Source organism: Nematostella vectensis, chromosome 15, assembly GCF_932526225.1.
Source record: "Nematostella vectensis chromosome 15, jaNemVect1.1, whole genome shotgun sequence".
Lineage (NCBI taxonomy): Eukaryota > Metazoa > Cnidaria > Anthozoa > Actiniaria > Edwardsiidae > Nematostella > Nematostella vectensis.
In genome coordinates, this window is record NC_064048.1 from 12256048 (window position 1) to 12280861 (window position 24814).

Consider the following 24814-nt stretch of genomic DNA (forward strand, 5'->3'; position numbering starts at 1 on the left):
AAAGTGGGGAATAAAGTTCGAAATAAGTAAAAGCTGTCTTTTTTTTATAACGATTTTGAAGGAAGGAAGGTGTTCAAATTATCTTTTTTGCCAGTCTCCATCAGCTCGTACTATTACACATGCAATAAAAAATGACTTTCTGAAATTAAAAAAAAAATGCATGAAAACTCTCGGAACCAAACGCACAAAAAAAACTGAAATATTTGTGATATTTTAATACAAACCAGCATATAAATATAACCACTAACGGTTATTACCTGTGGTTACACAAGTATACAATACTTGAATACAATAATTGTTTTGAATTTTAAGGTGTCTTTGTTGGCTGAAGGCGGAGTTGCTAGGCAACCAGGGCTGGCAGCTGGTATGTTAATTAGTAGCGTGCTGGTCGTAAGAGACCACTAGTAATAAAAACAGAGTGCTGATGGCGGCGAATCGGATCGTACCTTCCTTTCAACCACTGACATGTAAAAACTGTGCCATCCCCAGCATTACTTCAAAAGACAGAGACTTTTGAATAACGAACAATCGGATATCGACAAGCTTCGAACGTTCAATCATACGGAACGATTTGTGAAATCGATCCTTTGTGTATTGGTTTTTCCCGCGTTATTCAATTTTCCGGCGGTTTTAGAGTCGGTTTCAAGTGTTGGAGTAGCTAGCATTTTGTGGGAAAATGGCGATTCCTGCCCGCCTCTTTTTGTTGTTGGCGTTTTCGACTTATAGCGTTGACTCTGCGAAAACATTCAATATTGGCGCTATGCTATCGTCTACAGATGCCATAGGGGCTTTTCAAGAAGCTATCGAGGCGGTGAATGTCAACAACGAGACATTTCCAGGAGTAAAGCTCAACGCCAGCTCGTTTATTCTGAGCCAGAATCCGATTCGGTCTGCGTTGGATGTGTGCGAGCAGCTTGTGGCGAAACAAGTGCATATTGTAATAGTTAGTCACCCAAATGGTACAACCGACCCACCGATCTCCGTTTCGTACGCATGCGGTTTTTATCGAATTCCTGTCATTGGGATTTCAGCCAGAGAATCTATATTTTCCGACAAGGTAAGTCCCGTGTTTATTTTGGAATATAACTAAGCAATCCAAAGCCGAGCTGACTACTTCCTTACATTTACATTTTTTATGTTATTATCATAACCGCGCGTCTCACATCGCCGTCATTTATTTACTTGAAATTTCATCTTAAGCTGTCACTTTCGGATTTTCACTTTTGCGGTCTACAAAAGTCATCAAGAAGAAGTTATATTTTGAATACGCAGAGTGATTAACACGTTTAACCTACGAATCCCCTTTTATGTAATTAAAAGCGCTTCCTTGAACAATTCGGTTTTGGCTTTGTATATTTTTTCGGCACAGCTTGACAGCTCCGGTAGAAAGTATAATATCCCTCTTTCCACACGGAACGTATTTCACGTATCGCTCTTTTTATTTCCATACAATAATCACCCTTTTTCAATTATAGTGCAGTTCTATTGTTAATTCATAATAATTCGCCTTTTCCACAAAATGAAAAATAATAAATGAAAATAAACAGAATAAGTACCTAAAGCCTCAGGAGTAAACATTTCTAGCGATGCTCTAGAGGTCTATGAAGTGAAAAGCCAATTTGCCTATCTTGGCCATTTGATAAAGCATTTAAAAATATCTCAAGACCAATTTTGAATATTCATATTTAGACATTGTGTACATAATCATTTGCACATCTTTATGGTTCAATGTAACACTTCTATGCAGTAGCGCATATATCAGATACAAAAGAAACAATGATATTTCTTCCTGACATGACAACCATTTTTTTATCAAGTCGGAGGCTTTCAAATAACGTTTCTCGGTTCTTTTTAATGAAATTTTAATTACGTTGTCAAATGACTTTTCTTTGTTTTGGAGTATTCGGTGTTTTTTTACACAGAGAGCTTAGTTTATATTACTTGCGGATTTCGCCTAAGAAAGATAAGACTGTGATACTAGTGCCGCAAAATCCTTTTGCAATTGTCAAATTTTCACTGTGTCCATATTTTAGCAATTGTCATATTTTCGCTGTATTTTTAGCATTATTATATTTTCACTATTTTCAATGTACTCACATTGCTTTTTATTTCCTCATTGTCTCATTGTCAATGCAATTTGAGGCAAAATTTGCTTTCGAAACTGATCAAAATCCGTTCCTTAGCTTAAGATCCGTTAGAGTGGAGGGTGGGGGGAGGTAGGGGTGTTAGTAGCCAGTAGATGTACATCGTGAAGATTATATTAGTTTAGCCTCGGCAGGCCACTCCGAATTGGAAAGAAAAGAAAGAAGGAAAAGAACGCGCCCCCAGGAACCACGCGGCTTATAATACAAGATGGCGCCCAACAACAGAACGGAGAGGGTTTTCCGCAATAAACACCGAGTACCGCCTGCAAGCAGGCTAGGAATAAACGGGTTACCTGTGGGGAAATTGCGGAGAAGAAAGACTAAGGAGAAATTAGTTTTTTTCACTGTTTTCTTCTTTTTTCTCTTTCTTTTCTTTGAGATGCGGAGGAGGCTAATTTTGATTCGAAGTAACAAACAACGTATTAATTACGCTAACATTATCCCACTTCCGTATCTTATATTTATTATGTGGCGTCACCGCACGTGATGTAGAGTTCACCGTCTATATTATGACTTATCTATATTAACAATTTGTCTATATTAACGAATTGTCTGTCGTAGAAAGTATTATTTATTGTTATCACTTGGCGCTATTTGTCTATTAGACTATCCACGAGTCTTTTTTGCGCGTCACCTCGTATTCCGACCAGGATTAGGTTTGTTTATTATTGTCACTTGGTGCTGTTTATCTGTTAGACTATCCACGAGTCGTTCCTGCGTACCATCCCCCCGTATTCTGACCAGGCAGACGTTTGGCTGCGTCTTCTCAAGTACTTTGAGTGGAATAAAGTGATTCTTCTGACCAGCAATGATCAGGACAGTCGCGCCATAATAACAAGGTTCTCCACGCTGGCCGAGAAGAGTGACATCAAGGTACACAAACCAGATATACGTTTTTCTTTCTAAAATCCGTTTTAAAAAGCTAGTTATATCAGGGTTGTCACTTTTTTTCTACTGCAAACTAGTTTAATCAAGTTTCTCTTAATGAAAAACACTGAGAACGCCTACACGTTAAGGGAAAAAATAATCATTAAACGTGAAGGTTCACTTATGAGTTTAACTGCTTATAGCTATTGAAAACGGAATAAAGTGTCGAAGTAATTGTACATACTGCGCTACCATGGCAACTGACGGAATACAGATCGCCTCCAGCACGAGTGTGTCTCTAAATATATTACAACGGACCATTGTCCCCCAGCGGTTATTTAACTCATCCCCCCCCCTCCCCCAATACATATGCTGGTGTGTGATATTTGATCTTAATTCAAGGGATTCAAAGTATTTATGTAATAAAAGCCCTCTTATAATGACATGACCATTAATTGAGCTCCGGTTCTCCGGCTTGAGAAGCAAGAGCCGTAGTTATCGCGAATCTCCTGTGTCTTGCTTTATTAGCATATAAATAATGTTTTGCAGATTGAGAAGACGGTTATGTTCCCCAGTGGATCAGAAAATGTCACTTCTTATCTGCAACAGCTACAGAAGACACAGTCTCGAGTTATTCTGTTCAGTGCGAGGTTAGCGCCCGTCTGACATCTTAACACGCACAAAACTACAGAAGACACTGTCAAGAGTTAATCATTCCGTTGCTATAGACAACAGCAACATTGGCAACAACGTCACTCGTCATTCCGACATGCACCTCCGATTTTATGGGTGTTATCATAAACTAAAAAACCCTCGACACCGCTATCATCATCATCATCATCATCATCATCAACATAATCATCATCAACATCATCATCATCATCATCATCATCATCATAATCACCACCACCACCACCAACAGCACCACCACCACCACCACCACCACATCATCAACATCATCGTCATCATCATCGTCAACATCATCATCATCATCATCATCATCATCATCATCAACATCATCATCATCGTCATCAACATCATCATCACCATCATCATCGTCAATGTTATGGTGGTCACCCTGTGTGTTATTCTGGTCACCCTGTGTGTTCTGTTCGCCACCTATGGGTAATGGTGGTCATCCTGTGTATTATGTTGGCCTCCCTGTGTATTCTGTTCGCCACTTGTGTCTTATGTTGGTCACCCTGTGTGTACCGTCGTACATCCTGTGTGTTCTTCTCCAGTCCGCAGGATGCCAGTGTTGTGTATTACAACGCCACGTCACTCAAGATGACAGGAGAGGGCTATATTTGGATTGTGACACAGCAAGCACTGTCAGGGGTGGCCAGGGAGAATTTGCCGCAAGGTATTGGGGAATGCGCGTTAAGTGACGCGAAAAATAGGTATCGCAAAAAATTGATAACACGATTTGTGAATACAGCGATTTTAAGAAATCTCAACAAGAATCAGAGAAAACTCAAATTGCTTTCTACTTACTTTAATCGATTTAACTCCTCAATACGGACACAAATATATGCCCATATAAGGCAATAGAGACAAAGGACACAATCCGTGCGGTCTGTGTTAGATATGTATATTTAAGAAACATTTATTGCTTTGTCAGATATATATTTATCTTGGTCTCAGGCAACCTAATATTGTCCTAGCGAATGTAAAGGTCACTTAAATAATCATATGCACCTTTAACTGAAGAATATTGCGTTACTCATTCTCCCTTCATTAGGGGTAATCGGCATCGAGCTTCTACACGGCAACAGCGAGATTTCCCAGCTGAAAGACGCTACAATCATCTCGGCCACTGCCTTGCAAAACCTAGCTAATGCGGGCAAAACCCTGACCACTCCGACCGCAAGCTGCAGAGAGACACAACAATGGTCGAGCGGCCAGGAACTCTTCAAGTGAGTGGTTATCCCTCATATAACAGTGCCGCGGAGGAGTCCATAGATTAGTCAATAGCTGTACTTATTAAAAATTTAAAAGAGCCTGGAACGAGCGCGCGGGAAACCTATGGCATTCTTAAACGTTAGAATCTTGGCCGATTTTTCAAAATGGCGAACTCGAGTTCCTGCAATTTTCTTGGAAATTCTTGTTATGTAATGTCCTAATAAGGAATCGACCGAGCGAGATCAGTTGAGCACTGTTTTGGCTCCCGGTAAAAGATTTCAACTGGAATATATTATATAAATATATATATTTGTTTTTAGCGCTCTCGTGAACGTGTCACTTCCACGTGGCACGACTGGACCTATCGCCTTCAACAGCGACGGAGACCGGAAAAGCGCAGTCTACAGGCTAATAAATCGGAGACAAAGCTCTAGCGACGCGCTCGATGTGGTTGGCTTATATGAGAATGGACATGTTTCAATTAACGAGAGCATTATATGGCCTGGAAACCTCAACACCACCCCCACGGGGGTTTTCCTGTCCAACCATCTGCGGGTGAGCTCTCACAATTTTGTTAGGGGTGGAAGGGGGGAGTTAGGGGGGGGGGGGGGGGGCACAATACAGAAACATTAAGAAAATGTTGGGGCCACAGCCACGCCCCTACTGATCATTTCCTTATGATTTTTGAAAATATTAGGAAGACGGGGGGGGGGGGGACGCCCCCAGTGCTCTACCCCCAGCTACACGGCCCTGTATTGTTATTCCGTGGTTTCTCAGTCGTGTTAAAGCACGATGTTTTATACCTGTCAGGTGGTGACGCTGGTCGGAGAGCCGTTTGTGTACGTGAAGCCGATCCCCACAAGCGGTCGGTGCAGCGATCTTGACACGAATACGGCAAAGCATGTGCTCTGCACGGGGACTGTCTCCGATACTGACTCGGGTAGCGTGGAGGCCTCACCTGACCGACACTGTTGCTATGGTGAGCTGAAAAGTTTTGATCAAGGATCAAGTATTGATGATCGTTGTGCTGATGGTGATTATGTTAGTGATGGCGATGACGATGGCGATTATACGGTTGTATTGTAGTAATGGTGATAGTGATAGTGTTGATGGTGATAATGTTGATGGTGATAGTGTTGATGGTGATGGCGATGGCGATGGCGATGGCGATGGCGATGGCGATGGCGATGGCGATGGCGATGGCGATGGCGATGGCGATGGCGATGGCGATGGCGATGGCGATGGCGATGGCGATGGCGATGGTGAAATAATGATAAGAATGATGATCATGATCATGATGAAAGTGTTGCGTTCTATATGATGCGGACCACGACTGACATCTCATCATTTCTAGGGTTCTGCATGGACCTTCTGATCAGGCTCGGAGAAAAGGTCAACTTCACATACAGCGTCAGCCTGTCTGAGGACGGCAGCTACGGGTCACTCAGAAGGGTGGGTATCGAAGCTACAAAATGATATATAGCGATGATGGCAAGGAGTATGTAATTGTGATGATGATGATGATGATGAGGATGATGATGATGATGATGATGATGATGATGATGATGATGATGATGATGATGATGATGATGATGATGATGATGATGATTGTGACGAGGAAAGTGATGATGATGATGTCACGTCACAGTTGATATAATGATGTACGGAGACGAAAATGATAGCGCTGTTTCCTCGCTTTCCATAGGTCAACGGGTCCGACACTAAGCAGTGGAATGGCATGGTCGGCGAGGTGATCCAGGGAAAAGCCGACCTCATCGTCGCCGCTCTGACCATCAACAACGAGCGCGCAGAATGGATCGAATTTTCCAAACCTTTCAAGTACCAGGGTCTCACTATTTTAGTCAAAAAGGTAATAAGAAGAGAGCGAGACAAAACAAAGGGTAATAAGAAGATGGCGAGACAAAACAAAAAAGTGGAAACAAATCTGCCATAGTCATTAGGCTACCAAAACATTTCATAGACAATTTTAAACAATCGGTTTAAATGCTGACTCTGTCAATTCCTTATAAGGGCATTAATCGATCCAATCCCCCTCCCTTTTACAACAGTAATTCCACGTGAATTTGCAGGTATTTGTGTTAAGTACAGTACGCGGCGCAGAGGTCTTGACCGTCTCGTATAAGCTTGCCTTTTCCATTCATTTAATCATCACTCCAGTTGCCTTTGTAACAGAACCCACTGGTGGTGACATGCTTCCACAGCCATTTATTTAGATGCCATTTACTGAATTCATTAATATCCCTCAGAACGAACAGAGCAACAGCCTGGACTCCTTCCTGCGTCCGTTCCAGATCCACCTGTGGCTCCTCGTGCTCCTCTCCGTGCATATCGTCGCCGTCATCCTGTACCTGCTAGACCGGTTTAGCCCGTTTGGTCGGTTCAAGCTTGCGAGAAAAGAAAAAGAGGAGACTGCACTCAACTTGTCTAGCGCGATGTGGTTTAGTTGGGGCGTTTTGTTGAATAGTGGAATCGGAGAAGGTAGGTCTAGATGCAACGTTAAATAAATCGTCTAAGAGAGCCTGGGACAAGTACGCGGGAAACCTGTGATGTTCTAAAACGTAAGAGACTGGGCCTGATTTTTCAAAATAGCGGCCTGCAATCCCTGCAAGTTTACGTGGAAAATATCGACGTAAATAGTTCTACTGTGATAAAAAAAGACTTTGAAATGAGTGAAGTGGACTCCCAAATATGGTATGTAATGTCCTAATAAGGAATCAACCGAGCGAGCTAGAAAAAAGACAATTGGTTTTTTGACATTGTTTTCAAAACAATGGTATAACTATAAAGACTACATACAAACTATAGAAAAACTAGATGGCGTAGACAATCTATAAATCAACAAAAGGTTGAAAAGTAAGTAGAACGCCTTTATGAAACAAGCTTGATTTATATAGCACGCGCATGCTTATACAAATTAAACAATGTCGACCGGTTTTGTGAATGGCGAAATGGAATATCTATAAAAAGATGCAATACCCATATGTCGTTCCCAGGCACCCCGCGGAGCTTCAGTGCGCGCGTGCTTGGGATGGTCTGGGCCGGCTTTGCTATGATAATCGTTGCAAGCTACACCGCGAACCTCGCCGCCTTCCTCGTCCTCGATCGACCTAAAGCTGTGGTCAGCGGTATCGACGATCCAAATGTAAGTCATCTAGTAATTTACACAAGTTCTGAAATTAACAAACTTTATTTAGGTATTTGGACATTTCCGGACTTACGATGTCAAAAATTCTCACCTAACATGTCACATTTCCTGTGTGATCTGGAAAACTGTGGTTTTAAACCGAGTATTACCCTATTCTAAAGATATTTATATTCCGAAAATAAGGGCGGCCTAATCCCACAGGAAAACCGAAGGGGCCTCAAAGGGGCGCGGGGCGGGGGGGGGGGTCTCTTCTTCTGAAATCCTTGGAGTTGTTAGGGTAATTCCCTTGAAATAGTTCTACTACCCACAGAATTGTTTTAAAGCTTGACATAAACAATATTGAAATTAAGGGCTTTCAAAAAATGTAATAAAAAGTGGAGGTAACCGACCTCGTTTTCACAACAGAGGGGCGTAGAGATGACGCAGTTTTACTGATCGCGCACCAATCCAAACTCTTAGTTTTCAAAATCTAATCTAATCTTTATTCTTACTAGAAAAAATACATTTCTAGGAGTGCTCTACTTTACACACTACTTTACAAGTACTTGTAGTGCCTGTGGCCTTTAGAAAATGAAGTTCTGTTTGACGAGCTGCCAAAATCCGATCTCCTAAACAATATCTTGTAGTAGCTTATGCTCACAACAAATCACATTTTAGGAGATCGCACTTAAAGACGCTTTTTTTGCCACTATACGGTAAAAAGCGCCATTTTGAAGTATTTTTTTTACGGCTTTTATGAGAAAATAAACAAACTTCTACTATCCAACTTTTTTTCTTCTTTCAGTACATCATTTTTGGTATATATTTAACTATTTGAGCAAATAAAAAATGGGGGTACCGACTTTCGACTTTCGCCTTTCGCTTTGTTTTCTTATACAACTGTGGCGCCACCATGCGCAGAAGGGGTTCACAGTGCAATTCAAGGGAATTATCTTAAGGGAGGGAAAACACCGAAAAAAATAACTAAAAAAAAGAGACATCGCTTAAAGTTCTAGAATTTATCTTGTGAAACAGAGTAGTTGCGCTCTACACTGTTTCACAGAGGCTTTTAACATGCCTTTTCATTATTGTGTTGATTTATACCTTTACTACTACACCACGCCTACGCAGACCTTCTAGTGTTTTTTCTACAGCTTGCCGGTAGTCTTTTTAGTTTTACTTTTTCTATCAAGTTGTCGAGCAAAAGCTAGCAAATCCCTACCGTGCGCTTCCTAAATGACATATCTTACTGCTCTTTCTGTTTCTCACATCCAGTTACTGGTTTCTGTTTGCCTACCTCTTCTTGTATCCCATATTCAGGGACTTGACACATCTTACCTTTTAGCACCACTCCCTCTTATGATAATGTTTCAGTTGCGGAACCCATCCAAGCAGTTCATCTACGCGACGGTGGCCAACAGTAGCGTGGATGCGTACTTCAGGCGGCAAGTAGAGCTCTCTTCCATGTATACATTCATGGAGGGGTACAATGTCAAGACGGCAAAGGAAGGCATCGAGAAGGTCAAAAACGGGTGGGTCAGGCTACTTGTATATAGGGAAGTGAACATCCGAAATATGTGTGGAGTTTTTATTGTCTTGAAGAATCACAAGCGAGAATTCAGGCACTGAGACTTGTTGTGACACGTTCCAAGTTGACTGTTCACAAATCAAGCATGTGCTTGGTGATTACAGTACATACATTTCGACTGTTTGTTTACTGGTCTGGTTACAAGCTAATATTGGCACGCGCAAGAAACCGGTTTTGGGAGTCAAGTAAGGATTGTATACTTTTTATCTGTACAGCGAATTGAAGGCGTTTATCTGGGACTCCCCGGTACTTTACTATGAAGCATCTAAGGACTGCACACTGACTACTGCTGGAGAGCTTTTTGGCCGTTCTGGGTACGGCATCGGCATGCCAAAGGTATGTTTCGCTCTATCACATCACTGAGAGCTAAGAGCGACGCAACCCATTCGACAGCCATCAATTTTTTCCTTATAATCGTTATAGCCTACGTGTAGCCGCTGACTCTCGTTATCGTCATCATTATCATCTTATCATTATCATCACCATCATCACCACCATCATCACATGATTTTTACTATGATTCACATAATTGTAAACTGGATAGAGCAGTGCGTGTCTACACACTTACCAGTTAAGTCCGTCACGTGCGCATTTTGATCTTGACTCACAGTGCTCGATACAAAGAATAAATATTTTTTTTTTACTTAAATCTTGGACCCTTGCTGATTTCTCTACAGGCTTTTGAAAGTATCATTTTGTGATGTCCAGGCCTTTAAAAGTGTTCACGGAAATGATTATGACATATTGTTCAGGGTTCACCATGGAGTAACGCAATCTCTCTCGCAATCCTCAACTTCCACGAGAGCGGAGTGATGGAAGAGCTCGAAACGACTTGGATAGACGCGTCTAAATGCAACACGGAGAACACTTCACCGGCCACACTAGGGCTACAACACATGTTGGGTAAGATAGTCACACATAGAGCACTTTACCAGCCACACCAGGGCTATAACAGATGTTGGGTAAGATAGTCACACATAGAGCACTTTACCAGCCACACCAGGGCTATAACAGATGTTGGGTAAGATAGTCACACATAGAGCACTTTACCAGCCACACCAGGGCTACAACAGATGTTGGGTAAGATAGTCCACTTTACCAGCCACACCAGGGCTACAACACATGTCGGGTAAGATAGTCATACAGAGAGCACTTTACCAGCCACACTAGGGCTACAACACATGTTGGGTAAGATAGTCATACATAGAGCACTTTACCAGCCACACCAGGGTTACAACAGATGTTGGGTATGGTCATACAGAGAACACTTTACCAGCCTTTTTAGGGCTACAACACATGTTGGATAGGTAATTAAGCACAAATAATAATTCTCCAGCCACTAAAAATAAAAAAAATAAAAAAAGCTACTTTTTATGATTAAAATTGAAGTATATTCTTCTTATTCTTTTCGCGGGTCATTTAGTTAGATTGTGTGGTTCCAGAAAATATCCATACCCCCCACCCCCTGAGGGAATTGGAAATTCCGTGGGTGAGGATTCAAACGGCCAGGAATTTCCAGAGGGGAGGGGGAGGGAGGTAAATCCCCCATTTTCTAGTGTCTCTGATAGGTTGATCATAACAACGACAAGACACAATTTCTTGAAACTTGCCATGGTAACACTAGTTTCTATTGTTTTTATATTTTGTGTCTCTTGTTCATAGTAATGGCGACTTTAGGAGGGGACCCACCAGTTTAAAATTTCCACCAGTTTTTTTTTTTTTTTTTTTTTTTTTTTACCCTTTGTAACTCAACTTCCGGTAAGAAAGAGATTGTTCGGGTTAATATAAAAATTTCGCCGGGTGTCGGGTCTGTTAGAGGGGTGTCACCAATAATCGTGTTTTCCTTCCAGGTGTATTCATTATGGTTGCGGCAGGTATCGGAGCCGGTATCGTGATTATCATCCTTGAGATTCTTTATCATAAACACCGCGGCTGGAAAGAGGAGCAGAAGGAACTCGCTAAGAAAACAACCGACAAATGGCGCGCGAATATCCTCATGATGAAGAAAGACCGCTCCAACCACCAGCCGAACGGCATGATGGGAGATGGTCGTAACGGCGATGGTAACGGCATAGCGCGACGTAACCCCATATACAACCCAGAAAACAACCTGGAGAGCGCGTTTACTTACAGTTAAAGGGTCACTTAACTGTGACCCCCACACAAGGTGAAGGATGGCATAAAGACATATAGTGGAAATGATAAGAGGATGCCTCTAACAATTATAGCCACGTTTTAAAATAGTGTACATTACAGCTAGTGGTCACTTTTACCAGGTTAATAATGCCTTTCAGTTTATATAGAGAGAGGGTTTGATAAAGATGCCTCTAATAATTATAGCCACGTTACAGCTTGAGGTCACTTTAGCAAGGTAATAATGCCTTTTTTATAGGCATAAACTTAAGAGTTTATATAGAGAGAAGGTTTGGAGGGGAATCCTCTGACCATTATAGCCACGTTTTAGAGGGTGTATATTGCAGCTAGTAGTCACTTAAGCCCTGTTAATAATGCCTTAACTATTATAGCCTTGTTCTAGAGGGCGTCATTATGGCTTGAGGTCACTATAGCCAGGTTAATAATAGAATTATATAAAAGAGAGGATTTGGAAGGGATCCCTCTAACAATAATAGCCACGTTCTAGAGGGTGTACATATTACAGATAGTGGTCACTTTTACCAGGTTAATAATGTCTTACCAGGTTAATAATGCCTTTAAGTTTATATACTGTGTGCACAGCGGTCATGTTATAGAGATTATGGTTCAAAAGCATCTAATCATTATGGGCACGTTCTAGAGAATGTAGATGATTGAAAGGGGTCACTTTAGCCAGGTCTAGATTCCATCTGCCCTTATATATTGTCTTTATAATGTTCATGTCATAGAGGGTATGGTTTGCATGTTGAGGAAGCCTTACGCATATTGTCTGTGTTATAGAGGGGATGTATAATATAAATAGTGGATTAGTATCTTACATTTACCGCATCGGGTTCGTGTTACAGAGGGTGTTTTATTGATCTGCTGATTCAGCTATACTTGGCCGGTCATGAGAGTATAGTCGTTATGTGCTATAGGGAATTTAGATTTACCTGCCATAGAAATAAATCAGAAAATCTAATAATCCCTTAAAATATCTAGAGCCCGATCGGGATCAGTGTAATGACCACGCCCACGTACCTTATGAACCCCCTGACGACCACGCCCATGTGCCTTATGAACCCCCTGACGACCACGCCCATGTGCCTTATGAACCCCCTGACGACCACGCCCATGTGCCTTATGAACCCCCCTGACGACCACGCCCATGCGCCTTATGAACCCCCTGACGACCACGCCCATGTGCCTTATGAACCCCCTGACGACCACGCCCATGTGCTTGGGCGCCTTTTTACTTGTGATTCCGGAATGAAAATGATTAGAATAGGAACAGCGCGTTTTCGTTTATCCCGCGTTCCCATTCCGAAATGAAATAAAGGCCGTTCCACCCATTCTACTACCTTTAGCAGAATGACTCGAATGCCATTCTGAACATTATTTACCAACCAATCCCATTCCAGAATGGTAGGGGAAAAAACGCGCCTTAATGAACCTGTTTAAAAAATAATAGTGCATTATTGCACGTTCTATAATATAGTGATCGAATAAGCCATAGTTTAGTCGACATCCATTTCATGTTTCCTTAAAGTGCAACACGCAAAGGCAAATAATCGCCTTCATTTGCATTTGGAACGTTACATGAAAATGACAGCAAATACGATTTCCAAGAATCATGCAAACACTCGTGCACAGTTACAGTTCTCTCTAGGGAGAAGATTTTATTTGGCTTGGATGAGCCTAGAGATGTTGTAATAAAATTAAACATTACTGTGCGACGTGCGCTACCTTGGCTACTTTGACAACTTTGTGAAGTAGCCAATAAGGATGCGAAAAACGTGCTATCTGGTACGACGCGTGCTGCCGTGGCTACTTCTACCCCCCCCCCCCCCCCCTCCTTTCGCCCCTTATGAGGGAAATGACTGTTTCATCTGTAGTAAATCCCGACCTCTGTAACCCGCTTCCCCTTCTCTAGGAAAACAAACTGGATCCGCCACTGTCTAGTCGACCAGTGAGGAAAAAAAATGCCTGAGTATACATTAGCGCGGAATTATGATGTTCGTGTCAATCATTCCTGTGATCCTCGTATGCTCACGCCTGTATCCAGGGGGTGCAGGAGGTGCGAACGCAACCCCCCCCCCACCCCCAACACACACACACACACACACAACAGGCGAAAGTCCAATAATCCGGTTCTAAATAGACGTGCTTTTTGTAGACAAAACTATAAAGCATACAGTAAAAAAAGGTTTCATATTGAGGGTCTGGGACGGAGGAATCTTAGTTTGTTTTTGGATACTCTATAGAGGAAAGATGGTCACAGTCACTGTTTTTCTCTTCTGGTTACAAGTCATAATGTTTACGAAGCCCCTGCTATATGGAAATGACCGCGTTTGACAAAAACGACAATTTTTGGCTGAATTTTCTTGATATTGTTCTTCCGTGGATTTTCAGATCAGAAAACACCCCCTCCCCCCCCTCCCCCTCCAGAAAACAATTCTGGATACGTTGTAATATATGAAGGTGTACATAAACACGATGTACCCAAGGGCGCAGTGCTTGCTTAGTTATTGGGACGACTTGAGGTGCTGCTGGGACGGTGTAGCCAGGAATAAATAAATCCGTGCTTAATAAGTTTAATAAAAACACCCGAGTATTTAATATCAGAAACAAACAAACACTAGATGAATTTAAGAGATCAAAATTTTACCCGCCCTTCTCAAAAACATTTTCTTTCAGGAAACTGCAATTGATAAAATGAAGACAAAATCAGAAGCTAGATTTTGCCAACGTTTCGGACTTCATTGAGTCCTTCTTCAGGGCGGTTGCATAGTCAGTTACATCACTCGTATAAATATTGTTGTGAACGCGCAGAAGTTCTGATCAACGTCGAAGGCGATACTGGATAAACAAGCTGCAGCCAGTCACACCTATAGGTCTCAACCTGCCTGAAGAACTCTAGGCGTTTTCTGAACTCTAATGCCCCCCTTCTTTTAGTAGAGTAGAGAAAAATACGTTTTTTTAGTTATCCATAACTTTCATGTGTACAATTCCCATTTTTCTAACTTAGAAAAGAATCATCTCATGTATTCTCTAGAGCGTGCGCACGCGCGCATCGTTCACAACTATGTTTATACTGTATTTGTACTGAAATTGAAGTTGCTTGAAACATTATCTATACGTTTCAGAATCTATTTGGTGTAAATTTTGTTTGGATTCGTGATATAAAGAGGAAATTAAGACGATTTTTTTCTGAGTTCGTAACGTCTACGGCTACTAAAGCGCAGCAAAACGCTTGTCTCGGTTACCCGGGTTGCATTCGGCTAAAACTCATGGAATGCTCTACTGATCGCCACAATCTTGATGGCAAATTAAAGCCCAGATATAGGGGATTCTTTTTTGGGTCGGTTTGTGTGCGAGAGTCCGGCGTAACAGTAAATGAGTGAGGCTCGAGCCTCTGGTACCAAGGGTAGACATTCAATACCGACAACAAAGCTCAATTCAGATTCGCTTGCCCTTTCTCAACAAATATAGAATACTTTGAACTCACTAGGAAGACAATTTACTGGGTTATTTGAATAAATTAAAAAACTGTCGGGCATTTAGTGCATCCAAGAACTGTCCCGACTGTCGGGCATATAGCCACTGCGTTATTTATTTATTTATTTATTTATTTATTTATTTATTTATTTATTTGTTTATTTATTTATTTATTTATTTATTTATTTATTTATTTATTTATTTATTTATTTATTTATTTATTTATTTATTTATTTATTTATTTATTTATTTATTTATTTATTTATTTATTTATTTATTTATTTATTTATTTATTTATTTATTTATTTATTTATTTATTTATTTATTTATTTATTTATTTATTTATTTATTTATTTATTTATTTATATATTTATTTATTTATTTATATATTTATTTATTTATTTATTTATTTATTTATTTATTTATTTATTTATTTTCTGTGTCTTCTCTACTTGTCAATATTTTGTTTCCGAGGGAATCGAGGTAGAACCATCTAAATTCGAGGTGGATGTCGAGCAAGTTAGCCATTGGCAAAAGGTGTCTGACAAAATTGAGTCTGTGAGTCAGTTAGAGCATGCCATTGCTGCAGTGGTTTTGAAAAATTTGCGTGCCCAAAAGAAAGATGAGCAGCCAATACGTGTTGGCGAAGATCGTTTGTCAAGCATGCAGAAGGAAAAGGTAATTTTCCATATAAGAAACAATAAATTACCCTATTGTTATAGAAACTTCGTATTTATAGCAACAACATTTATGTTTTGTTAGGAGTCAGAGGCTTTGAATGATTCTATGAGAAAATTACTGCAGGAGGAATACCTTGCTCAAGAACCGCCAACGTCAGTAAAACAAGAGGATCTGGATGAATTGGAAAACCCTTGAGAGCAGACCGGGGTCGCCGAATAACCGATGGTAACTACCAGAGAGTCTTAAGAGAATTAATGATCGACTTATATACAAGGGTGGCAACAGACTATAAACGCAAGGAGATCGTCCTGGACGTGTGGGACTTTGCAGAAGAACACTTGTAGTACGCCACACATCCGGTGTTTTTCTCTTCGAGGGCAGTCTACGTCCAGAACAACACTTGTAGTACGCCACACATCCGGTGTTTTTCTCTTCCAGGGCAGTCTACGTTTCAGAACAACACTTGTAGTACGCCACACATCCGGTGTTTTTCTCTCCAGGGCAGTCTACGTCCAGACCAACACTTGTAGTACGCCACACATCCGGTGTTTTTCTCTCCAGGGCAGTCTACGTCCAGACCAACACTTGTAGTACGCCACACATCCGGTGTTTTTCTCTCCAGGGCAGTCTACGTTTCAGAACAACACTTGTAGTACGCCACACATCCGGTGTTTTTTCTCTCCAGGGCAGTCTACGTCCAGAACAACACTTGTAGTACGCCACACATCCGGTGTTTTTCTCTCCAGGGCAGTCTACGTTTCAGAACAACACTGGTAGTACGCCACACATCCGGTGTTTTTTCTCTCTAGGGCAGTCTACGTCCAGAACAACACTTGTAGTACGCCACACATCCGGTGTTTTTCTCTCCAGGGCAGTCTACGTTTCAGAAGAACACTGGTAGTACGCGACACATCCGGTGTTTTTTCTCTCCAGGGCAGTCTACGTCCAGAACAACACTTGTAGTACGCCACACATCCGGTGTTTTTCTCTCCAGGGCAGTACGCCACACATCCGGTGTTTTTCTCTCCAGGGCAGTCTAGGTTTCAGAACAACACTTGTAGTACGCCACACATCCGGTGTTTTTTCTCTCCAGGGCAGTCTACGTCCAGAACAACACTTGTAGTACGCCACACATCCGGTGTTTTTCTCTCCAGGGCAGTCTACGTTTCAGAACAACACTGGTAGTACGCCACACATCCGGTGTTTTTTCTCTCCAGGGCAGTCTACGTCCAGAACAACACTTGTAGTACGCCACACATCCGGTGTTTTTCTCTCCAGGGCAGTACGCCACACATCCGGTGTTTTTCTCTCCAGGGCAGTCTACGTCCAGAACAACACTTGTAGTACGCCACACATCCGGTGTTTTTCTCTCCAGGGCAGTCTACGTTTCAGAACAACACTGGTAGTACGCGACACATCCGGTGTTTTTTCTCTCCAGGGCAGTCTACGTCCAGAACAACACTTGTAGTACGCCACACATCCGGTGTTTTTCTCTCCAGGGCAGTACGCCACACATCCGGTGTTTTTCTCTCCAGGGCAGTCTACGTCCAGAACAACACTTGTAGTACGCCACACATCCGGTGTTTTTCTTTTCCAGGGCAGTCTACGTCCAGAACAACACTTGTAGTACGCCACACATCCGGTGTTGTTCTCTCCAGGGCAGTCTACGTCCAGAACAACACTTGTAGTACGCCACACATCCGGTGTTTTTCTCTCCAGGGCAGTACGCCACACATCCGGTGTTTTTCTCTCCAGGGCAGTCTACGTCCAGAACAACACTTGTAGTACGCCACACATCCGGTGTTTTTCTTTTCCAGGGCAGTCTACGTCCAGAACAACACTTGTAGTACGCCACACATCCGGTGTTGTTCTCTCCAGGGCAGTCTACGTCCAGAACAACACTTGTAGTACGCCACACATCCGGTGTTTTTCTCTCCAGGGCAGTCTACGTCCTCACGCACAATTCGAGCAAAAACCTGCATGAGAAGGCGGAGCCTTGCGTACGACAGGGGGTGGTTAAACAATGAAACGAACCTGGAGAACCTGATCTCGTGGCTAGGCACAGTCCACTGCGTCCAGGAGGAGCGAGATAAGGATTGCAAACGTTTCCCAGAAAAGACAGACACAACCCGCGCTTCTACAACAAAGCACTTACGCCCTTCTGTACTCATAGTGGGTACACACGCTGACAAACCTAGCATTCCAGTTAAGCAGGCGCACGCATTCCTGGCCGAAGCAATTTGTGGTAAGACATACGACGAGCACGTGATCGACCCTTCAATGCAGTAGACAATAGCAAGTCATCAGGTAAAAAGGGAATACATGATCTAAGAACCAAGATCGCTAGTGTGCTGAAGTCAGAGCCGTACATGGGAGAGACGCTACCCGCCAAATGGTTCAATTTCGAGAAGGCCATAGCGCAGCAGATAAAGCGCAATGTCTACTTCCTTCAGCTAAGCGAGGTACGGCGTATCGCCCAATATGAGTGCTTCATCACAGACGATGTAGAGTTTAACACCATGCTCAACTTCTTCCACGATCTGCGGGTGATCGTCAAGCACGCGGTCACGGTAGTGCTGCAGAGTCAGTGGCTCATCAATTTGTTCAAGAAGTTGATCACAATACGCACCTTTAAAGAAATGGTAAGATTTCATTTCTATTTGTCAACAAACAATAAATAACGATACATACAGGTTATATACTTGTATATATTTCTTCAAGTAACTAGTTGGAGCATAACGTTTAGAGTTTCTGTTTGATGTCCTCCACTTTATAATTTTTTTATCTTTTTTTACTTTATCTATTTTTATTTTTGTCACGTTTTTCGGTTTTTGTTCATTTTGGTATCAATGTGTGTAAAACCGATTTTGTGTGAACTATATTAACCATTTAATAAGAATACAACATTTAGCACATTCAGCTAAATTAACTATTTATTACATTTTGGGTTCCTGCAGGATCCTTCGCGCGCAAAGCACTGGAAGACCCTAGAGGAGACGGGAGTCCTTCACCAATCTTTAAAAGATGACGTTTTTGGCGAGTTTGTCCCTGGCAACAGCCAGACCCAACAAGATCTTCTATCCATGATGGAGCGTTACGGTCTGGTCGCCAGGTGTAACGCACCATATGAAAACGGCAAGGAATCACTGCAGTATTTAGTCCCAGCCCAACTCACCTCCTCGCCAGAGTTTAAAGTTTTTCTCAAAGATGGCGACCCCTGTTCTCTGCTCATTCACTTTCCGGACGGCTTTGTCCCCTATGGCTTGTTTCTGCAGCTTGAATCTCGACTCGTTAAGCATTTTGGCTGCAGAAGCCCATCACGTCTGTTTCGAAATGGTGCACGTTTTGTCTTCGGTACGAAAAACCAAAACGACTTGTTTCTCCTTTGTGGTAAACGCTACATCAAAGTCATTCTAACCTTTACCACGTGCGATGGTGACGTGTGCGAACAAGGACTCGCTGTTCGAGTGCGCATGCTCCTTGAAGAATCTCTTGAGGAACTGTCACGTGACTGGGACTAGCTAGGACACATGCGCTATGAGTTTTGCGTAGAATGCAGTGTATGTGCATCTGAGAACTGCCAGGAACACGGTAGGACTGGCTGCGGGGATCAGGACTGTGTTCACGTGTTGAAGTGCGTCCATGGTGGTGAGACGCCGTACCGATGTGATCGAGTGTTTGGAGACGGGTTCTACCTCCCTGGTCTGACGCGATGGTTCAAGGATGAAGTAGAAACTCAGGTGAGTCGTTATTTTGCTTTCGTAAGCTTCACCTTTATTCTTTCTTTAAAATAAGGTCCGATGCAAACATCGTGCTCATGATTTTATTATTATTATTATTTGGACCGGGTTAACGACGGTTCGACGTCTACATCAATGTATAGATCTGACGCGCGCAAAGCAAAATAAAAGCCAGATAAGGGCTACTCAAATATCAAACAAAACATGTACAACATGTCGGATGCGGATCAGGAATTCTGCTCGGATTTAACTAAAAATATTGACGTTAATCGTTTTTTTTTTTTTTTCAGCGACTTTGGAAAGTAAAACACGATCACCGAACGTGATGGATAGTCAAAAAATTGTCTTACTGCCCAGCCTTGGTAAAAAAAAAAAATTACGAGTTCGGTGGTAATTGAGACCCCTTCCCCACGTATTCGTTTTTGTTTGAAAACGCAACATACGAAAACGAAAACAAGCCGTACAACGCATGCGTTCTCGCGCGCCAAGTGGACTAGACCTGAGTTGTCACGCCATCGTTTTCGAAGGTTCCGTTATCGTCCGTCCCCATGGCACCGGAAGCGTATCGTTTTCAAAGTGGACTCTGGACGATACTTGTATCTGTATCAAAAAGGTTGCGTTTTCAAACGAAAGCAAAAACGTAGGGACGGGGTCTGACATGGCACGAATCTAGATCAATACTGAACAAATACGAAACTTGGCAATAATCAGATAAATCAGTGCTCTCTTCGTACTATGTACTATGTGTTTTCAAGGCTATTTTCGTTAAATTGCAGCTATTTCAGTGCAAGAAAACGTAGTAGGGAAAGTCAAATTCGATGTTTAAGCCTGACTACGAACTACCCCAGGCGAACTAGTGAGGTTATCACTGGAAAGCCAAGGTGTTCTAGTTTTATTTTTAGTTTTGCTTTTTCCTCGAACTAGATAGTGTTCGCCCGCTCTTGCTGTCATTTGAGCATAGCGTATAGGTTGAAAGAGCCATGCATAGTTGTAAAAAAAAGTCTAAGAGAATTGCTTTCGACAGAGAAACTTGCAAAATTATCCCCCGAGCTGTCAAATTCAATGTGCGCATTTTTCGCCACTCAGAATCCCGGTAAAAGCGAAAATTCGGGAGCCTGAAATTAAAAAAAAAATTTAAATTGCGCGATACAAAAGAACATCGTCTTTGGGAGTCCGACTCGAGTCAGAACAAGCAAACGGCCGCTGATGCGCAAACGGTAATAATCGCAAGCTCCAAGATTTGCAGCAAAAGTACAAACGACAGTATCATTCTTTTATTTAACATATTTTATTATTGTAGTAAGCTAGGGTAACATCAAACACTATAAAGTTTCTGTATGGGGCTCCCCCCCCAATAATTCGAGGCTTGCTAAGGCTATTTTAATGGTATTACTTACAATGTTCTTGTCCTTGAGTTTCTTTTTCGTTTCTCCGTAATCTTGCGCTTTTCCAGTAGTTTGAGTTGCATCTGTTATCTTTCTAGTTTCCGGTCAAAGAAATCGAAACTATCATTGTCTACGTGACTGGGATGTGCTTACTCTCCCAAATTCGCAAAAAAAAAATTCAAACCATATTTTTTTGCCGTCGATTAGCGTCTTTGTGATGCATTTGTGGGACATGGCTGCTATTATACGTTATCTCTTTACTCATTGTCTATTTATACGCACGTGATTGACATGTCGGATTTATGAATCAAGTCCAGCACGGCAGAATAAAGTTTGGCATGGTTCTGCACAGCAAAAGCACGATATACACACCCAGTCGCCTCGCTGTTGATGTTCCGAATTGTTTTGATTCCTTAAACGGAAACTCCGTTAAACGCAAGTCAACTTCGTCTGGCCCATTAAGTGCGACGTCTGAATATTTTTTTAATAGGTGCTTTAGGTCCGAATATGATGATGATTTAAAATACTCCTATTGATCTGGAATGTTTTGCTCTCATCCAATGCCCCTGACTTTTGTGTGATAAATTGTATTTTTGCAGGACTATGGCATTGAGTGTTGTGGGATAATGATCGATGGTGAAAGCGACATGGAAGTGTTGAAAGACGTGGTTGAACAGCACAAGCAAGAAATCATCAATGAGGTGGCGGGCGCAAGCTGTTCCAAGAACTTACAGTCCTCCAAGATAGAAAGACGTTACTATCTTGACTTGACTGTGACGAGAATGGGAACAATAGGAGCAGATACATTGCGAATCTACTGTTGAAAGGTAATGTAAAATACATGACATATAGCATTCACAGTAAATCTAACTTCTTTATTGATAATTTTAATGTTGTGGTCTCCCATCTACCATTCTGTCCACTACATGCAGGCATTTGAATGATGGTGGTTTTTTTTTTATTTTATTTTTATTTTATTTTTTTTTGCTAAAAAAAAAACAGCACCCGCTCCCCCAATGATCCCTTTTTTGCTCAAAATCCAAGATGGCGGTTTTTTGCTGTTTTCTTTTCTCTCGCTCCACTCTCTGACAAATAATCCTGGATCCCTCTCTTTTTAGATTCACTCTCATCACATCAAAACTAGAATAGTACTGTTAAAAACCAAACAGTCTTGTTGTTTTTTTCTACAGGCAAACACATTCTTCAGTCGCCGCTTACTAGTCTCTCTCGTTGGAATAGAGGATATTGCTTGCATTCTAACAACCAGCCGTAAACCGGAAGCCTGAAAATCAGTCGCTCGATGTCTTACAGAGGAGACGTTGATCGAAAGCTGTGTTCATGATTACCGCGATACCTTAGAGCAGTGTACTCAGGTTTTACTTGCGTGGACACGCAAATAGGGACGAGGAGCAACTCTGCATCGAGTATTCAATGCTCTGAGACGGTGGCAAGAATAGCAGAAAATGCAAGACGTTGCCTAATCACTTAGCTATGAAAAACTCGCAAGGGTTGTGACTGGAGAAGCCAAAAAAAAACGTAGTAGAACTCCAATAACTCGATCTCGAAGATCTCAAATTCGTGAGACTGAACGGGGTTTAATTGTATAAGACGATAATTCATCAAAATCATGTAAAAGTACTTGACAAGTAATGTGGGTACTTGAATTTTCGGAAATTTTGAAAGTTTCATTTTTTGATAGCTCGTTTTCCGTATAGCTATCTGATCCATGGAGAGAGGGGACTAGGTATAGTTGTCTAGGTAGGATAGCTTGCCCCACATTCAATATATAGCGAACCAATCAAACTAGAACTGATACTTACAGGTCCTTGCTCTCAAACCTCTCATAATCATTGTGTAGGTCCAGATAATATCCATACCCCCATCTGAACCCCCATCTCTCTGGAATTTCCAACCCCTTGGAAAAAAATAATACAGTAACTGTTAAGTAAAAAGGGCATTTTACCCACCCCCCCTCCCCTCTGGAAATTCCTGGGCGGTTATTCCCCCCCCCCCGGAATTTCGAATACCCTCAATGGGGGAGGGGGTATGGAGGTAGGTTTCTGGAACTATACATTCTGTGAAAAAAAAACGTTATATTCATCCGGGACCTTTGTCTTTTGAGCTGATCAACTGGACGTTGAAGTCGTAGGTAGGCCGCCTATTGGAATTTATGTATATTACTATTTTTTTATTAAAATGTAGTTAGTCTGGCCTTTCCCCTTTTCTTCCCAGTCCCGAACTTCTTCATGCGGTCCCTCACCCAAAGGCTACACACGTTATGTTCCCTCAGTTTTTTTATATATTTGCCAAGTCAGCTCCTCGCAAAGGCACTTGGGAAAATATCACCTCCCTAGAGCTGCTCTACACCAGCCCTTCCACACCTGCGTCTGCGAAAGCTTGGGAACTAGACAAGAAACTATTAGAAACCAAGTCAATCAAAACAAGCAATTTCAGAGGCACGTGGAATTTAATATAATTATTTTTTAGTCATGTGACTTCCATTCAGAGGCGATACTGAGGCATCCGCCAGCTTTAAATATGCCCATAGAGTCTGGTGACAAGAGAGTGCAAGTGAAACGCATTTCTAGCCCTCATTTCTCTCTTGGTTAATACAAAAAGGCGATGCAGGATTACTGATACGCGTTTGAGTAGTTTAAAAAAGAATGGCCAAGCTGAAGAAATGTGCACAAAGCTTGTTGCCAGTACAGAAAGGCGATGTATACGTACCAGGAAGCATTAAGTATGTACACAAATACCGATCACTATAATCGGCTAATGCGCATATCTGCATTGATATAATCTACCCTCTTCGACTGGTAAATACGATAAGATGCGATGGAGGCGTAGTTAACGTACACTAGGACTGGTGGCGAGACTAAACTTATGTCGATGTATTTACTAAAAATCAGGTTTAAAAAAATAACCTCGTCGCAGGCGAGAATTTACGAATTTTTTGAACAGTTGCTTTTATAAGTGATAGTAAGTCAAGGGTCATAGTGTTACTGTGACCAGTCAGATTTCCTCAAAGCTCAATATGTAAAAAAAAAAATGTCTTTACGTTATTCTGGCCCCAAGCAAACCCTTTGCATGGAAACCAATACAGTAGTCACTCCCAAATGGGCAAGAGCGAACGGAGAAGTGGAGAGATTCGTCCGGACCGTGAAGAAAGTGATCAAGACTGCGAAGACGGAGAACAAGAGTTACAAGCAAGAAATGCAGAGGCTGCTGAGAAACTACCGCGCAACGCCTCACAGCACGACAAGAGTCGCTCCAGCAACAGCGTTGTCGACAGGGCGCTGAGAACGAAGTTGCCTCAGACTGCAGTACCCTGCGCCGATCAAGAGATCCGACAGTGTGACCAAGCGGCAAAGGAGAAGATGAAGCAGTATGCGGATAACAAGCGGTATGTCAAACCTTTGACTCTAGCGGAAGGAGATACGGTTCTAGTGAAGCGGGACGAATCAAAGCGGAAGAGCGACACACCCTACGACGCAAGACCACGCATGATCGTAGGAAAGAAAGGTTCTATGGTCACAGCGAGGATGGTGTCAATGTCACAAGAAACTCGTCCTTCTTCAAGAGGGTACCTGCACCTGCGGAAGACCAAGATGATGTCCCAGATCAAGATCCACCTACCCCGGCAGATGTCACCCCTCCGCGGCGTTACCCGCAACGCGCACGATCACGCCCGCACAAGTTAGATGACTACGTTTGCGACAAGTAGTCATCTC

General features: G+C 42.2%; 2 protein-coding genes across 2 annotated transcripts; both read left to right on the forward strand.

Annotated features, from left to right (window-relative positions):
- Positions 1-375: 375 nt before the first annotated feature.
- On the forward strand, positions 376-12761 carry LOC5506976 (glutamate receptor ionotropic, NMDA 1). Its single transcript, XM_032375428.2, has 15 exons — positions 376-1057; positions 2841-3017; positions 3561-3661; positions 4253-4374; positions 4753-4927; positions 5234-5468; positions 5724-5892; positions 6268-6365; positions 6619-6783; positions 7181-7412; positions 7928-8076; positions 9433-9590; positions 9862-9982; positions 10399-10549; positions 11497-12761. Exons 1-15 carry the CDS (start codon positions 677-679, stop codon positions 11781-11783), a joined length of 2721 nt encoding a protein of 906 aa, XP_032231319.2. The 5' UTR covers positions 376-676; the 3' UTR covers positions 11784-12761.
- A 6724-nt stretch (positions 12762-19485) lies between these two features.
- On the forward strand, positions 19486-23293 carry LOC116614431. The gene is made up of 3 exons (XM_032375425.2): positions 19486-19698; positions 21683-21910; positions 22274-23293. The coding sequence occupies exons 1-2, from the start codon at positions 19489-19491 to the stop codon at positions 21905-21907; spliced, it is 435 nt and encodes a 144-aa protein (XP_032231316.1). The 5' UTR covers positions 19486-19488; the 3' UTR covers positions 21908-21910; positions 22274-23293.
- The last annotated feature ends 1521 nt before the right edge of the window (positions 23294-24814 follow it).